The following is an 18,746-nucleotide window of genomic DNA, read 5'->3' on the forward strand; positions in this document are numbered from 1 at the left end:
TGAGGATAGGAAGAAGCAGCCAGGGAATGGGAATTAGACGGCAAGATTTTAGAGGAGAATGGCAGTGTCTGGGGTGTGAGGGTGACTATTACAGCATCCTTCAGAGGGTGGGTCCTCTCCCACCCCTTGCTCAGGCAAAAATCCCTCCGCAGTTACTCTTCCCCAGATGTTCATTCTCATCTCATCCAAGTAATAAGATTGCCTAAAGGGGAAAAAAAGAGGAACATTGTAGTTCCATCCATCACATGCTTTGATCTCTGTTAGGCTGACTGCCGGGATGGGCACATATCCACCCTGCAAAGGGTTTCCTTGTATAAGCCTGCCTCCCACCTTCTTACGTCGACCTGAATGTTAGCAGAATTCTGCTGTGTCACCTCATTTAACCTGTCAGACGGAGTGCTCTAACTGGACAGATCCTGTGTATCTTTAAAACATTTTTTTTTAAAAAAACCCACTGTATACTCAGTTCACATGCCAGGGTCTGACACAATAAATTTGTTGAATGAGTGAAGAAAACCCCCAGATAAAGAAACCAATGCTGAGAGGACCGTCAACTGACCCCTGAAGTGAGAGTGGGCTGACGGGTGAGTGGTGAGAAATTGGAATGTCCTGCAGCAGTGGGGCAAGGATTCTTGGGGACTTAATTTTGGTTTTTGAGTAGGATGGGTGGGGACTGAATCATCAGCATGGAAGATGAGGGTGGGGTTTCGTGGTGAGAGTTTTTTGGGAAGGAGAATGAGGGATGAGAAATTAAAACCAGTCTTCCTGTTTATTTTTAGGCATTAACTACATGAGCTCATCTAATCCCAACCACCACCCCATATTAGGAAAAATCAAATCATGTCCAAGGTCACATGCTTGTAAAGTCATAAAACAAAACTTTACCCATCCTGAGACGAGTCCTCTCCAGAATTCAGAATCCTTGTCTAAGAATATTATCTTTTTTTCCTCTAGCAAAATTCTCTTCCAAGGTTTCCTTTTAATCTTTTTTCAGTCTTCCTCATCATTCTAAATATCAATGGTTTTCAGTTAATAGCAACTATCATTAAACACAAAAACCCCACAGCACACAACGGATTCATTCATACATTCACTCATTCTTTCCAGATATTCAATGTGCAGCTACTAAGTGCTGGACACCATGCTAGGGGCAGGGGATGCAGCAGTAAAAGAGAAAAAGAGAGTCAAGATGCTTGTGCTTTTATAAGTAGGCTGAGTATTTTCACTGTCTGTTATTGCTAATAGCTCTGAAGATTTCAATCAAACTTAAAACTTTCTGTCTGAAAGATTCCTATGAGAATCTTCTTTACTTAATTATTTACCTAAGACCTATATTCCAGTCTCCTGCTAAGGCAATTGATTTACATTTTACTGGATAAATAGAAATACTTTTTTGAATAAAAACAGTGGAAGGACATCTAAAGCTAAACATCTCCTAGGGAGTCTCTGCTTTTAATTTCTGGCAGGCACATGGATCTCAGTAAGGGGAAATTAAAGGATCGTCTAGTGATTTAGCACTGTTAACTCAGGACAAGATTATGAAAGTCAATCTGGATCTATTTTCCCTAAGGACACTACGATCACTTTAAATCTAAAGCGCAAGGACAGGGAGCCACCAGAATGCTGGCTGCATCCCCATGTCACTGCTGGGATGTCGGAGTGATGGGAGAAACAGGGCAAAATCTGCAGAGAGATGCACCTCCTCTTCTCACCCCCATATGGTCATGGATGGATGAGCTGAGGCCAGGTAGGTGGCTTGAATTAAATTCCAAGTAGTGCTCCTGGCTTCCCTGGCACCATCTGATGGGGGCCGTGTGGGCCTGCATCTGGAGCAGAGTCTAGTTTAGCTGTACATCAGTAGGCACCTCTGATGGAAGACTCTGGATGTGGGAGAAGGGGAGGTGGAAGGGAAATGGTACTGGGAATCATCAGGTTGGCTCCCAAAAGTTGGAGGCTGCCAGGTGTGAATTGGCTGGTGATAGGACAGGCCTGCTGCCATAGAGCAGTGGGACTACAGGAGGTTAATTTTGTTTTCCTTGTGAGAGAGGGGGCTGAGTCATCAGAATAGGAGCCGAGAATCATAAAGTTTTTGGAAGGAGGAAGAACCATGGAGGAATGAAATCAATCTAATTAGCTGTTAGGCATTCTCACAAATTAGCTCATTTAATCCTAACCACCACTTTAGATAAGGAAACCTAGGATCACACTCCCAGAGTGCAGTACAGTGGGAATTTGAACCCAGTTCTCCCTGACCTCAGTGGATGTGTTCTTTCCAGCTCTAGTCCGAGAGGCGGGGCATTCCTACTTTCCTTTGGTATCTATCCCCTATCTTCTTCCTCAAGCATTCTCTTGTTTTCTCTGCTTATTGCAATTCATGTTCCTGTCTTCTCTTTTTCTTCTTTAAGTAATTACAATTTGTAGCAACTATATTTATTAAACATACCAATTTTGCTTTATTTCTTTTAAAGATTTTATTGAGAGAGAGAGAGTGCGCGTGTGCATAGGCGGGGGAGGGGCGGGGGGGGGGTGGAGAGAGAATCTCAAGCGGACTTTGCACTGAGCATGGAGCTTAAGGCAGCGTTTGATCTCACGACCCTGAGATCATGACCTGAGCCGAAATCAAGAGTGCGACACTTATAGCTGAGCCACTCAGGCCTCCCTAAACAAATTTAATATCAGACTAGTTGAAGATTTTATTGTCTTTTAAAACAAAAGATTCCCACTCTTCTGTAATTAGGGAAAACTTGTCTTGTACTTACTTATGCAAAGCCTATTATCCATTTTTCTCTCTCTATCAATCATTATGTTTAAGGGAAACAGGTCAGTGGATATATAATCAAAATATTAGAGTTGGAAGATGTGGAAACTGAACACAAAGAAGCCTAGTGAGTCATTTAGAATAAAATGGCTAGTTCAATGATCCAGATAAAGGAGGGCAAGAGTGTCAGTGGGAAAATCCTGAGTTTACATAAATTGAGTTTTACAAGTTTGTTTGTAAATCAGTTATTTGACATTTGGTATATTTCCTCAATGAAAAGAAAATTTTAGGTGGAAATGCCACCTGATTATCTCGTCAGAAAATAGCTGAAATCATTATTTGTACCCAAGAGCTGTACAACAGTGGATGAGCGAGTTAACTGGAGGGTCTGGTGGAGATTCTGAGGATGGCTTTTGGACACTGATCAGGGACTTTTGGAAATGGATAACAGATATTTGTTGTTAAAATCCATCAATTAAATATGCCATTCAAAGCAGCATCCAAGTGGCAGTTTCTATTTATGCACTTTTCACTCCATGCACAAAAGAGCATTTTCCTTCTTTTGGTTTTGCTATTCACCTAACCAGGGACCATCCTTTCTTTTCTTCATTGCCTGATAAAATATCCTCCCTCAGAGCCTAATGCAAATGTCTAGCAATTTTTAGAATCCCCTGACAAAATATTAGTGGTCTCTTCTCTGAAACCTGTTGCATTTTGATTGCATTTCTTTTATGATGTACAGTTTGTCTCCTATTTTAGTTTTGGGGTACCCAGTAAATAGTTGTCAAATACAATTAAACTGTAATAATTCAGGTTTCTCCTCAAGAAATGCCTTCAGACCACCTTTACAAAATAGTGTTCCTCCAACCCTCAGTCCCTACCCCTGCTTTATTTTTCTTATAGAACATAATAGGACATAATAGAACCATATAGAACATATAGGACATAATAGTATTTGTTTATTGCCTGTTTCCTCCACCAGAATTTCTGACCTACTTTGTTTATTTCCCCATCACCTAGAACTGTGGCTGGTCCAGAGTAGGGGTTGAATAAATCAGTGTAAATGGAAGTGAAAGGAATACCAACTGGGATATATCAAGACACTGGATCTGATCATTCATTAGTTCTATAGTACTTAGCTGCAGGACATAGAACAAGTCATTAACCCATGATGGGCATTTCCCTATAGAATCAATAAGATTCTTAGATCTGATGTCATTTCATTCCTCTGAGAGTAGGAAGCAAGAGAGGCAATGAATAAATGGAATTCAAGTAGATGTGCATGGGAAAAAGAATGCTCTAGGCCGGTTACAGGAACTGCTCTTGGTGAAAGGCAGATAGAAAGCACAGAGCATAAGCAAGGAGAGATGCAGAGAAAGGGCTATGTTCAGGTACAGGGGCACGTCAAGAAAGCTGGGGGAGCTGTGAAGTGGAGAGCTGATGACCTACAGAGATGCTGGGCTGCTGGAGGAAAGGCTCCCAGAGAAGAGGGAAGGCAAGCTGAAAGGAGAGGCTATGTGTCTGTTGCAAGCTCCACATACTTTTCGATTTTGCCTTCTTTTCCAGTAAACAACCATTCTGCTGTGACTTTGTCAGGGCTTGATTAAGCACGTGGCTCACTTGTGAAAGCAAATGAAAATATTCTATACCAAGAATCACAGTAGTTCTCCATTTAATTTGGCAAGACTTCTTCTTTATTCCCCAGAGCAGACTAGATTCTAATCTCTTATCCTGAAATCTCCACAGCACTGTTCTTCTCATGTGAGAGTATGTGATCTTGTCTAGTGTTGCAAGCTTCTCCTCTTGCCTTGTTGCCCCTGCCCTGGTACCTCTCCTCCCCCACACCGGGAGGCCTATGAAGGGCACTATCTTTGCTTTTTCTGTATCAGACTAATAAAATATCCTGGAGTCAGTCTCTGTCTCTCAGCCTCTGTCTCCCTCTCTCTCATATACTTACGTATTTCGTACTCATGCTTAATGTGTATTTGGGTATGAGTAAATTTGAGTATACCTCAAATTTAAGTTTCATTAAAGTTCTAGGCTCCTTTGTAAAATAGGAACTGACCCAGACAGAGGTTTTGAAATTTCCTACATAAGCTAACAAAGGGCTCTATACATTTCAGGGAGGGCCCTCTAAGAAGTAATCAGTGGCACTTTTTAGGTTTGTTTACTTAGAAACACACTCAAAACTTCACTCTCTTTTCCAGAAGACCGTCAAAGATGCACTGTCCTTGGCTGCAGTGACTGTCTCGCCTTGCAAAAAGTCGGCTACGCCACGCTGTGTCCGAGTAGCTCTGCGAGGCCACCGTTCCTGCGGCCACGAAGAGAGAAGAAGCCCCAACGACCCAAAACCCAGAGTCCTGGACAGAGTCCCCACGCCCTTCCCGCTGCGCGAGGACAGAGCGGCCCAGCGGTCCCTCGGGATCGGAGCCTTCTCGGGTTTCCAAAGCAGCGCAACCCCGCCCCACCCAAGCTACGGGAATGAGGACGAGCTGTGCCCCACGCAGGCGCACTGAGGCCGGGGAAGGGGCGGGCCGGGCTCTCGGAGCAGACTGCGGGAGGGGCAGGCTGCGGGAGGGGAGGGGTGGGGTGGGGCGGGGCGGGTGGTGTTTCCGTTGCTTGGAGTGGGCTGAGCGCAGCTGCCTGGAGCGTCTTCTGTTCGCATCCTTACGCTGCTTTGCGCGCTGCCGCCCCGCGTTCTGCCGCTCCCTGGGAGGTTTGGGGCACTTAGGTCCCTCTGTTGCGCTTGGGTGAGTGCTCGCCTAGCCGGGGGTGGGGGCTGCGTCCGGAGAGGGAAGTTGCGGGGAGGATCGGTCTGCGGCTCGCTAAAGCGGCGGTGTCTCTCTTGTCTTGCAGTTTTGCATCACCTTTTCCTGACCTGAGCAGTCGCCATGGCACAGGTATGGCCGTGCGCCCTCCGCGCAGCGTGCGCATTTGCCAACTTTGTAAGCTGTGTCAAGGGAGTTCTAGAATTTGTCTGAAAGCCAAAAAAGTTTAGGAGTAAATGAAATCTGCCTTTGAGAAATCTGTTACACCTTTCCTGTTTCTCCTTTAGTTCTCCTCCCCCGCCTTTCCTGTCCCCGGCTTCTTTACGTCTAGTGCCCGCCGGAACCTGCTCGGAAGCAGCCGGTGGGGCGCAGCAGCCGGTGACGTGGCCGGATTTGTGTGCACTCCCTTTTTGTGAGTGAATGTGTAAAATCCAAAGAACCTAAAATTAGAACCAGAGCAGGAAAAGCTCTTAGCGGTCAAGTGAGACGAACGCGATTTTTTCCGTGTCTTTCTCTTTCTTTCCATGCCTGACGACTTCTTTATTTCCTTTCTTTCCTCTCCTCTTCCTTTCCCTCCCTTCGCTTCCCTTCCCCCTTCTGCCCCTCCCTTCTCCTCCCCACCTCTCCTTTCCCTGTATTATTTCCAGACTATGGGTGGGCATGGCTTTTTCCAGTAGAGCTCTAGTGAGATTTTTCCAGTTGCTCAACACAATTTTACTGAAAGGAACTGTTCCTGTAGGCACAGCGTCCTCCCCTCAGCCCCCCGCCCCACTCAAAAGATTAAACAGAAGAGCTGCTTTTCTTAAGTAACTCGTGGCACGAGTTCTAAATTGAATTTGCCTTGGGATTGTTTCAGAACTTGATTACCTAATATTGGCCTGTTTTGTTCTTGACATTTGTCCAAAATACAGAAAAGAAAAATCATTCAAATAGTAGTCTTTAGGGCGCCTGGGTGGCTCAGTGGATTAAGCCGCTGCCTTCAGCTCGGGTCATGATCTCAGGGTCCTGGGATCGAGTCTCACATCGGGCTCTCTGCTCAGCGGAGAGCCTGCTTCCCTTCCTCTCTCTCTGCCTGCCTCTCGTGATTTCTCTCTGTCAAATAAATAAATAAAATCTTAAAAAAAATAGTAGTCTTTAAAAACAATGAGCGTGTTGTACAGTATTTTGTGAATAAAATATCGGTCCTAACAACTGCAACGCAAAACTAGTTTTACAGATCTTGGGAATCAATCTGGCTTGTCAGAGTCCAGATAATTTTTTAAAACCAGTAGTTTGGAGGTCCTGGGTGGCTCAGTTGGTTGGGCGTCTGCCTTCTGCTCTGGTCCTGGTCAGGTATCTGGGATCCAACCCCACATCAGGCTCCCTGCTCAGCGGGGGTCTGCTTCTCCTTTTCTCTCTCCCTTTGCCTCTTTCCCTGCTTGGGTGCTCTCTCTCTCTCCATAAATAAATACAAATTTAAAACCAGTATTTTAACTCCCAGACAGTGTCCTCTCTTTATACTCTTCATTTATTTAATCAGATCAAAACAAACAAACAAACAAACAAAAAAACACCAAACAATACTGACTTACAAAATTGAGTAAAGTTTCAAGGTCCTTTCCAAGAGAACATGGGAGTATTATGATGACCTGATAACTTTATTAAATTTATACAGTGCTTCCATTCTTACTTCCTCTTTTGAACTTAGGAAATATTACAATAAACCGATTCTCATGTTACTTCAAATGGAAACTTTGGTTTAGGTTCTTCCCCATATAAAGGATACTTTTATGTAGAACTAACTTTCCTTCACTGAGTTGTTTTTCTTATCTTGATATGCTGATGTGGTGATGCAAATGATGATTGAACAAGTATCAAAGAATAATTCCCTTTATCCTTGCTCATTTGGCTGTTTCTTGAATCTCTTTCGTAAGTTGACCCAGTGATGTCTGAAGTTTTTCAATCAATTCCTTTTAATTATGTAGACTCCAGATAGCACAAATTAACACATTTTTCCAATTGTGGACATTAATTATTTCAAATAATGAAAAGTGTAAAGGCTGTTATATACACAAAACCTTGGAGAATGGTTGTTTGCATTATAAAATTGGGGGCATGATCTCTATCACAGTAGAAGTCCAGTATTGTTTCCTATCAAAACCACAGTTGTTAGTCATCACAGAAGTTACAAGTAATGTTAAGAAAGATACAGTGTTGAATTTTGCACTTTGCTCCTTGGAAACCATGGAAGTAAAGCATTTTGTTAAAATGTTTAACATTAAGATAGAGTTTTGTTCTTATACTCACACGTTTGATGGGATGCAGAATGCCCCCGTTAAGAACTTTTACTGTCAAAAAATACCTTGGGCCCCAGTGTAATGGTAAGAAAGCTGAAGTAGTTTCAGTGTTAGGTTTCAAATGGTTTCTATGGTAGTACGTTTTGTTGACCTGTGGTTATGGGAACCAGAGACCTCCACTCTATGGCCCTCTGTAGAGTAGTGAAATCAGATGCCTCAGACTTAGAGGTGCACATTTCAGCCATTTAGAACATATTATTAAACATTGTCTCTTACTTATTGAAGAATGCAAATGTATACTCCCACAGCAGTAATTCTTCATGTTTATAAACTGTACCTTCCATACCAGTGTTTTGTCTTTTTACTTGATCTTGGGACCACCCTGCCAGTCACAGTCTACAAAGATCCAGCTATCAATTATATATGTAGCTCCAGGGCATGACCATCTTGTTAAGAATTTAAAGAGAAAGCATTGACTGATTGATCTTTGATAGATAATTGGAGTTTCTATTTTTATATAAAAATATTAGGGATATTTTATACTCCTGTGTATATTTATATTAACATTTTTGCTTATTTGCTACATAAATTATACATTTTAAAATCTCATAATATAATTCATATCAATGTAAATTCTTAAAATTTTACTCTAATTTCTAATTTACTCTAATTTCTAAATTTACTCTAATGTCAGTATAGGGAGACAAAGTCATAACAGATACTGTGAACTACATAAAAAGTGATTTATATTATCATGGTGAGTAAATAATTCAGAGCTGTGATTATATAAATGTCACTTTTAAAAAAATTAGTTTTTAAGGTCATTTTTCTCAGTCTGACTTAACCATATTTTGGGTTGGATTTCTTAAACTGGATTCTGACCTGTTTCTCTCTTATTGCTTCACTTGCTCATGCAGGTTTTTAAAATCTCACTATTTAGCTAGAGCCAAATTATTTCGCAGATACTCTAATTTATTTTAGGTACCTAAAAGTACATGCTGTACTTCTGTATTCTTTGGTTTGGAAAAATCAGGAGTTGGCTGTATTTCAAAGATGAATGATCCATTTAATACATTTTAATTCATTTGAGTCTGTATAATTTTCTTTATGATAAGAACACTTTAAAAAGGTAATTCATTTCAGTCTGTATAATTTTCTTTGTGATAAAACTTTAAAAAGATAGATTTTTGCGGTGGGGCACCTGGGTGGTGGCTCAGTTGGTTAAGTGTCTGCCTTAGGCTCAGGTAATGATTACCTAATCCTGGGATGGAGCCCTGCCTCTTTGGGCTCCCTGCTCAGAGGAGAATCTATCTGTCCCTCCCCGGTCCTCATGCTCTGTCTCTGCCTGTCTCTTAAATAAATAATATCTATCTATCTATCTATAGATATAGTGAAGAATAGATATATAGATAGATATGGTTTTTTTAGATAGATTTTGGGCAATCTGAATTTAGCTTTATTATGTTGTTTATAGAGTTAATATATTTAAAGTAGCAAGAATGTCATAAAGCAAAATTAGGCAACATAATTCTTCACTAGAAACTTCATGAACATCAGATTTCTCTCCCCCATACATAAACCGTGCAAGGTTTGATAAGGAATTTCTTTGGTTGGTTTGAAATCATTGTACTGTGATAATTTATAAAGTGCCTGTGCAGAATAAGCAGGATCATTGTAAATAAATAGATTTGAGATGAGGTTTATTCTAGAGGATTTGACCAGATATTGATTGTATTTTTCATGCCATTCACTTTAAGGTCAAATCTCTCTTCAGAGATCTCTCTTGGTATCTTAGATCAGGATTACCTATACTGCTTTGGGTTAGTGTCTCTCAGTTCCTGATACCTCTGAGTCTTGTTTACATTTTGGATGCTGAGAAAGAGCTAGAACCAAAACTGCTTGGCTGCTTGGCAAGCCACTGAACAATTCATTGGCATTCAGCAAATCTTAATTCTCTTGTCTAGATCTTGTCCCTTTGGACATAGGTGGTGAGCTAGGAGTTGGGCAATCTGTGGTTTTCTTCTTTCAGTGACTTAGAAATTTTAACATCATAGAAACATATTTTTACATTATAGATCAATTTCTGAAATAAATTTTATTTGTATGACCTGTATAGTATTATAAAACTTCACAGACACATTAGTTGATCTTTACAAAAATTAGTGCTCCTAGGACCTTTGGGTTTTTTTTTTTTTGGTTGACCCATCTTTTCAGTTTAGTGGTTTATATAATATGTAAACCTGTAGGCAATTGATTTACTGGAATGAATGCGTATTCCAGTTGGTATCATTTCTCTGGACACCTGTTCCTAACTGTTCTCTTTATTTCCCATTCATGGGTGCAATCATGAATATATGAAGCTTTTGATTTCCCACTATGCATCAGGTATTGTTAGACCTGGAAAATAAAAAAGGAAATGGGACAACAGTTTATTGGTATAACACATGCATTGCTATGTTCATTGTATGCATTATTTAGTGCTTACAATACAGTTTTAGAAATCAGTATTACTATTTCAGTTTTACAGAAGAGGAAATTGAGGTCAGTCACTTACGTGGCAGTGGTCAGATGGGACAGGGAGGAAAGGCATTATATGTAGAGGCAACACCAGCAAGAGTGAATGCTCAGAGGTATAAAGGTGCTTTGCCTGGCCAGGAGCTGCAGACAGTACGGTATGGACAGTGTGGTCAGGTGGGAAGATGGAGCCCTGCCTGGAAAGGGATGCCAGAAAGAGCTGAAGAATATGACCCATTTTGTAGGTAAGGAGAGCTGACAAAGAGTTTTAAGTTGGGGTGTGCCATGGTTAGATTGCATTTAACCAAGATCACCCTGGTGCCAGTGTGATGTTGCATTTCTGAGGGCTGAAGAGACCGCATGGTGGTGCGGGAGGTTTGTGGGGGGTGGGGAGGGGAGGCAGGAGAGAGAAGCTGGATATTGGAAGTCCACTTAAGAATCTGCTACTATGATCCCAGTGAAATCTTAAAGACAAACTAGGCAGTGGCTGGGACTTCAGATAGGAGGGGACTGTTGGAAGAGTAGGCAGGTTGGGTGCATAAGTGGAGTGGTGGTTGTGGTGAAGGGTCTGTCTGGTCAGGGTCAAGATGAATGGCTTGCTTGACTGAGTGGTTGATTTGTGTTTTTCTCTGACAAAGGAATACAGGTTTGAGGTGGGGGGGAAAGATTGAGTTAGTAGTGGATTTGTTGAATTTGAGTTCCTTATAAAACATTTAGGAGGTGCTGTCTCGTAAGCAGCAGGATACCTATGATCTTTAAAACCTCTTTCATCTCCGTAGGTCATTTATTTATGCTTATTTCTCTTCCCACAACTAAAATTGATTTGAGGCTAACATTTCTGCCTCTGTGTAGGACCAGCCATGTTTATTAGATTTCTGTCCCTTGTTTAGATATAGATACAAAAGGAAATAAAGTTGTGAATCCGTGCACACTCTTCTCTAATATGAGAAATCTATAAGCTTGTTTCCTGAAGCATTGGTGAATGAACTGGTTAGTGATACAGCTTTTCAAGTACAATTCATAGAATGCCCAGTTGAACAGTTAGGTAAAACAGAACCCTCCCACCCCCCCATACCCCAGCTCAAATGTGTACTCATTGAAGTCTAATGCATTTGCCTACCTTAACTAACTCAAGGCATCACCACTATTCATGGACGGCTAGACTTACCATTTGTTGGTATTTGCCAAGGGAAGGGATTCTTATGGTGGCAGGGAGTCATAGTCATGGGAGCATTAAAGAAACAACAAAAACCTAGATCATACTGACAGAACATTTATTTTGTTAATCAAAACATCTTTTCTACCTTTGCACATAAAACTTAAATTTTTTTGGTGATACTTTACCCTTTCTGCTTGATTTTAAAAAAGGGATCAGATAATGGTTAAAAACCAATTTGAATTTAAGGCTTTGAACTTAACTTTCACCTTTTTTGATAGATTTGGAGCAAGGGTAAGAATTAGGGCTTGAGATCTTATTTCTGACCCCCTGTCGTTTGTGTTTGTACCCCTCAGTCCTCTTGGAGATTCTAGGGTTTTTTTTCCCCCTGATATTTATTTTACCTTGCAACTTAGATCATAATCATACCATGCTGGTTTTCCCCCCTTTTCTTGCTCATTTTATTTTTCTTGGCACAGTGATATTTAATTTTTTTTTTTTTTTTTTTTTGCTCATCAGTGGGAGCAAAGATTTAATTTTTTTTTTTAAGAATTTATTTATTTATTTGACAGAGAGAGAGATCACAAGTAGGCAGAGAGGCAGGCAGAGAGAGAGGGGGAAGCAGGCTCCCCGCTGAGCAGAGAGCCCGATGCGGGGCTCGATCCCAGGACCCTGAGATCATGACCTGAGCTGAAGGCAGAGGCTTAAACCACTGAGCCACCCAGGCGCCCCAAAGATTTAATTTTTTAAATGAAGTCAAAGTACTGATTTCATTAAACTGGAAGACGGATTGAAAGAGGGTTTCTGTACCTTCAGGAAAGCTTCAGTTTAAAAGGTTCCAGACAGGTGAATGTTTTCTCATCTTGAAATTTGAAGTTCTTGTTTCTGTTGTTTTTTTCCTGTTTCTTTAAATTCTGTCTAGAAAAGAAACCCTTCACATGTTTTTTGGCTTAACTGCATTCATTTTATTTTGGCATACCTAGTCCTTGGTGGTAAAGAACTTTCTCATTTAGAATAAATGAACAAAAAAAGCTAACAAAATTATAGAGCTAGAAGAGTGGATAATTTTGAAGGTGAGAGTTAAAAGAGTGAATTATATGTTTTGGCCATGTATGGTCTGAAAATATATAATAATGCCTTTGAAAAGGCCTTGGTGGCAGGGAGTGAAGGTAACTGAGGATGACCTCGGCATGGGTGAAGGGATCCGTACCTACTCATAGTTGGAATTAACCTGGGCAAGGTATAAATGTTTAACTTGAGGCAGTGGGTCTACAGGAAAAAGGAGAAGCCCTGTAGTATGAGTCATGGAAAGTCACATTTGCCCAGTGCAGATAATTTTATGTGGGCCAGAATGGGGTTTGGACAGGATGTCCAAACAAGGTTTCTGCCCTTGTGACTCACGTCTGTGATTCACTTCTGGTCCCTTACTACTGCTATGTGGCTTTGGCTAGCTTTGATGGTGACTTGGATCATGTGGAATGTAGCACGTGTTTCCCAGTTTCTAGAAAGCTCTCAAAAATACAATCAGCAGTTATTTCTTCTTCATAGTGAGTCACTGAGATTCTGAGGATACTCCTCTTCCTTCCATCTTTCACCCCATTTCCTTCAGTCTTAGTGGTCAGATGTCTTTTTAAAGCAAATCTCTCTTGTCCCCCCTGTTCTTAACCTCTTGATCTACTAGCAACTCTATAGCCTATAAGCTGGAGAAAGTACGTTTTTTAAAGTGAGTGTTTAAAAGCATGTTTAAAACAAACAAACAAACCATCATTTGTAAAATCGGAGTTCATGGAGATGCTCACAATTGACTTTTTTGGTGTTCCCCAATCAGGCTTTTACCACCATCAGAGACCTCCTCGTTACCAAGTCCAATGGACCCTTTCACGCTTACCTCCTGTTTGACTTCTCTGTGATGTTCGATTCTGCCTTTTCTTCCTTTCTTCCTGGAACATTTTCCCCCTTTGGATTCTCCATGCCATCACACTCTTTGGAGATTTTGTTTTTGGGAGGATGTGCAGCATCATGATTAATAGCCTGCAGTCCCATGGCCTGTCTTCAGGTACTGGCTCTGCTGCTTGCTTGATGGTCGCTTGGATGATTCCCCAAATCTTTCTAAGCCAATGTGTTTCTTCATCTGTAACACGAGATATCTGTGGGAAGCTCTGAACACCGTGCTTGGCTCATTGCCACACTGAGCAAATATTAGGGTCTCAAACTTGAACTCATGACGCTGAGATCGAGACCTGAGCTGAGATCAAGAGTTTGGATGTTTAATCGACTGAGCCACCCAGATACCCCTTAGCTGCCATTCTGATTGTAGGGGACCTTCCCTTTTTTGCTGACTCTCCCTGACTAACATTGCCTTTTGTGATAGCCTCCTCACACAGCTCCAATGACCACCTATGTGCTCTGGTAACTGACAAAGCCTGGTTCTTTTCTTTCTTTCTTTCTTTCTTTTTTTTTTTTTAAGATTTATTTATTTATTTGACAGACAGAGATCACAAGTAGGCAGAGAGAGAGGAGGAAGCAGGCTCCCTGCTGAGCAGAGGGCCCAATGCAGGGCTCGATCCCAGAACCCTGGGATCATGACCTGAGCTGAAGGCAGAGGCTTTAACCCACTGAGCCACTCAGGCGCCCAGCCTGGTTCTTTTCTGTATGCCTACTGGGGAGAAGTGTAAGACTAGTCATTCTGTTCCCCATCCAAAAAAGGAGTTATCCTAATTGGTTCCCTTCTGCCTTGGTTCTGTTACTCTCTGTCTCTTCCTTTCCATTTCCATTGATGCTTCTGACATCGATCAGGTCCTGTCTTCTTCCTGTGTTAGTTGTTTTTACAACAGCCTCCCTGTCTCCACTCTTGCCCAGTCCATTACGTTGTGACCACTGCTGCCCCAGTAATATTACTGTGCACATTCGACATTGTTCTTCCCTACTGAAATGTCCTCTAATGACTTGCCCTTGCCTACGGGATGCAGTTGGCATTTCTTCTTCTTTTTTTTTTTTTTAAGATTTTATTTGAGAGAGAGAGAGAGAGAACGAGCATGAGAAGGGGGAGGGTCAGAGGGAGAAGCAGATTCCCTGCCGAGCAGGGAGCCTGATGTGGGACTCCATGCAGGACTTGATGCGGGACTTGATCCTGGAACTCCAGGATCACGACCTGAGCCAGAGGCAGTTGCTTAACCATCTGAGCCACCCAGGCGCCCCGAAGTTTGCACTTCTTACCGTGGCTGTCCAGCTCCTCCTCCCCTCCCCCCATGACCACCATTTGCTTTTCTATGCATACTTAATGTTTGTTTCAGTCTGTTCAGACTCTTAATCCTTTGCTCAAAGCACTAGAATTTTTCATGTTTTTATGCATGCTGGATAATACCTTCCTATACTTACCTACTTTTTTGAACCTGCCTTGGAAAATCACAGGCAACTTTCAAGACATTTTTTGGGAAATTTTTCTGATATCTTTTCTTTCCATTCTTCCCAATTCAGACCCTTCTTCATGTGTGTATGTGCCCTGATGAAACCTGTGTGTGTTTGTACTCTGCTGCACTTGATTATTTACGTGCCTGTCGTGTTCTCTTGACTTTTTTTTTTTTTAAAGATTTTATTTATTTATTTGACAGAGATCACAAGTAGGCAGAGAGGCAGGCAGAGAGAGAGGGGGAAGCAGGCTCCCCGCCGAGCAGAGAGCCCGATGCGGGGCTCGATCCCAGGACCCTGAGACCATGACCTGAGCTGAAGGCAGAGGCTTAACCCACTGAGCCACCCAGGCACCCCTGTTCTCTTGACTTTTAGAGATCATCTCTTTTTCTTAGTACAATACTTGGCATGTGGAAAGCATTCTAAAAATGATTATTGAGTGAATGAATAAACAGACAAGGCACTGAGTTACCTGTTGTGTCATTCCTAGGTTCTCACACTGTGAGGACCTGTGGTATTTATTCATTTTTCATGATGACATATTGGTAGTGTCTCTTCCTAATCAATTTGATGTGGTCCTACTAAGCAGGGAAACTGCAGTTTGACTTGAGAGATATGACATTCCTGATCCGTGCCAATTTTGGAGGACAGTTTTCTCAAATCTTATCAATGTCTCTCTCGATTTACTATTCCTCTTAATTATGTTGAACCATATGAAATTGCCAGACAGTTTTTCCTTGTAGGTCACTTTGCTTCCATGCATTTATAATAAAGCACACATGATTATAAACCAGACAAGTGTTCTCAGCCCTTCCCCACCTTGTAGCTGTTTTTCCCTCAGTTTTGTTTTTAAAAAAATTTTTTTAAAAAAGATATATTTATTTTAGAGAGAGAGAGAGAGAAAATGTGTGTGTGAATCCATGTGAACTGGGGGAGGAGCAGAATGAGTGGGAGAGAGAATCTCTTAGCAGACTTCTCACTGAGCCCCGAGCCTGCCCTAGGGCTCCATCTTGTGACCCTGAGATCAGGATCTGAGCCAAAACCAAGAGTGGGATGCTCAACCTACGGAATCACCCAGGCTCCCCTCTTCAGTTTTCGATAGAACTGTAACAGGAGCTTTGAAGGACTTCAGAAGCATTTATTAGTAAAAGTTTATGCTGGAATTCTCCTTTTATCATAAGATAAAAATTTAGGACTCGGTAGTCATAAAGTCTTTTGATTCTCAAGAACTAATGATACTGCTGATTTTGAGGGGAAAGCCTTAAAATATTTTGATGATGAAAAACACTACATGTATGATAAAATAAGCACAACAGGAAACCTTATGAAGAATGCCTTCCAATATATTTTTACAAAGTTCTTTTTTTTAAAAGATTTTATTTATTTGTCAGAGAGTGAGCGTGAGAGGGCACAACCAGGGGGAGGGGCAGGTGGAGGGAGAAACAGGCTCCTTGCTGAGCAAGGAGCCTGATAGGGGACTGACACAGTCCCAGGACCCTGGGATCATGACCCGAGCTGAAGGCAGACGCTTAACTGAGCCACCCAAGTGTCCCTACTTTTATAAAGTTCTAAATTCAGAGATTTGGCATGTGAATTATCAAATATCTTTTTAGGCTTTACCTGGTTATCTTAAAAATCCCCAAGCAAATATAAGGAAACAAGACTAGATGAAAAGTTACGTAGTAAAAATACCAATTAGAGTTGAGTGCCTAGGGCAGTGCATCGGGTTTCAGTGCAGGTTCAGCGTGTTCCTCGATCAAAGTGGCAAGAGACTTAAGTGGAAGAAATCCTGCAAGGAAGTGCCCTCTGTGGGTCTGGGGGTGTTACCAGAGTGTGAGCACTGGGGGCAATGCCCAAGGGACGAAGGCCCTGGGAGCCAGACCTTCCCATTAATGGTATTGCAGGTGGACCAGGATAGCTCATGCACTGAATTGGTTCTGCTAATCCAAACTGTAAGTGGTCCTCTTCCCATTTCAAATGGGGTTATCAAATTGTAAATTTATTTAAAGACTGAACATGATATAGAGCAATGACTTGCTTTGTTATTATTTGCTTTGTCGTATTGGTCATACCATGAATAATATCATGTTGTGTTTCCTTTCTCAGGTTCTTAGAGGCACCGTGGCTGCCTTCCCCGGATTTGATGAGCGGGCTGATGCGGAAACTCTTCGGAAGGCCATGAAAGGCCTGGGTAAATTCAACCTTCCTTTTGTTCTTAAAAAACAAAACAAAACAAAACAAATGTCACAACAAATGACATTTGTTTTTCCAAACAAAAAGTCAACTGATTTACAGTAAGATTAATTTTAGAATATTTTATCTGAAATGTGTAAAGAGAGAGAAGATACATGAAGGCAACAAAAGAGTATGACTGATCATCCCTAATATCCTGTCTCTAGAACTGAACAGGAAGTTAAATTTGCCCCCTTTGTTTTTTTAGCTTTCAGCTTTCCCTGGGACGTAGCTGACCAAGTAGATAAGCAGACATTCCTGAGAGTGAGCAGCTCTGCAGGGCTTTGTCCCCTTTGCCGGATCAGGAGTCTAGTTCTGCAGTCTCTTCTCTTTCCCCAGTCTCCTTTCTAGCCACAGATGTACCTCTCATCTTGAGGATTTCTACAGAGAACTGATCCTCTGTCTTTAAGCTGCTTCTATACTAGTGTCCATGAATGGGGATCCACCTTCTTCAGACTTGGCTCTGACCCCTTCTCTCTCCATCTGAATATCTTGTGAGATTTCCTGTTGTAGCAGGATTAGTGTTAGCTTTCTGGCCGTGCACGCCCTTCCTTATTATCCCAGCCCGCATGGTCAGACTTGGCTCATGTTACCGCTCCGTGTGTTCTCTGACCCAGCCATGGTAGGTTATCTGCTATTCATGAAAACCCTGTATTTTCCTCTGCTGAGCTTTTCCCTCATTTTAAAAGCCCGTCCTCTTTCCCTGTATCATTGCCTGATAAAACCGTTCCATCCTTCCTGTCTCTTTTGGGTGTCACCTTCTCCATGAAGCCTTAACCAAAACTCCTTCCACCTGTTAGCTAAGAAAACCTCCTCCGAAACCCCATTCAGCACCTGGGCCTCTCCCGAGGCACTTGTAACATTCTGCCTTAGTTCAAAGTTGACTATGTGTTTTTGTATTTTTTATGCTAAGTTGTAACTTGAAGTCAGGATCTCTTTCTCCTCTCTTAATCTTCCACTCAACACCTGCCTCATGAATATCCATTGTTTGAGTAACTCTCTGTTGCAAGAAAAACTAGGTGCACTAAGTTTTTAAAAAGTCAGGAATATTTTTTCTACCTACTTCACAGTACATCAGGAACAGGGGATCGTTTATATTGAAAATATAACATATGTTGTACATTTTATAGTTCAATAAATTATTTAATAAGTCTATTTTATGAGTAAGGAATCAAAGTGACTGGGGCGCTGGTCTCAAAGGCTGTTGAGACAGTGGGCATGTGGGAGCCAAGATATAATTCTTTGAACATAAATTGCAGGCACTGATGAGGACAGCATCCTGACTCTGTTGACCTCCCGAAGTAATGCTCAGCGCCAGGAAATTGCCGTGGCTTTTAAAACTCTATTTGGCAGGGTAAGTCTGCATTTCATCCTAAGTTAGAATGTGAGAGCCCTGATATGCTTTAAGATTAGTTGGAACTCTACAAGTATTCTTTTGTAAACATTATTTATTCTATTATTCTGATTTTACTCTTCCTTTTCTCTTTTTAAATTTCTTAATTATCAGCTGTTGGTTTCCAGTGCTCACCCAGCTTAGCCCCATAATTGTTTTTCCTTGCTTGATGCTACAGAAGGGCTAGAAAATCCCCTGGTGATAGCTGCCTGTCTTCTCGCCTGCTTCCTGCTCAGGACTG

The 18,746-nt window shown here is 41.7% G+C and overlaps 1 protein-coding gene across 1 annotated transcript in view; it reads left to right on the forward strand.

Annotated features, from left to right (window-relative positions):
- Positions 1 to 5,348: 5,348 nt before the first annotated feature.
- The window catches only part of ANXA5 (annexin A5), a 29,628-nt gene continuing 16,230 nt past the window's right edge, over positions 5,349 to 18,746 (forward strand). The window contains exons 1-4 of the mRNA XM_045998180.1: positions 5,349 to 5,508; positions 5,615 to 5,658; positions 16,987 to 17,071; positions 18,372 to 18,466. Of these exons, the coding sequence (XP_045854136.1) occupies positions 5,650 to 5,658; positions 16,987 to 17,071; positions 18,372 to 18,466 (189 nt within the window). The 5' untranslated portion in view covers positions 5,349 to 5,508; positions 5,615 to 5,649. The remainder of the gene's footprint in view (positions 5,509 to 5,614; positions 5,659 to 16,986; positions 17,072 to 18,371; positions 18,467 to 18,746) is intronic.

The sequence above is a fragment of the Meles meles genome, chromosome 2, assembly GCF_922984935.1.
Source record: "Meles meles chromosome 2, mMelMel3.1 paternal haplotype, whole genome shotgun sequence".
Lineage (NCBI taxonomy): Eukaryota > Metazoa > Chordata > Mammalia > Carnivora > Mustelidae > Meles > Meles meles.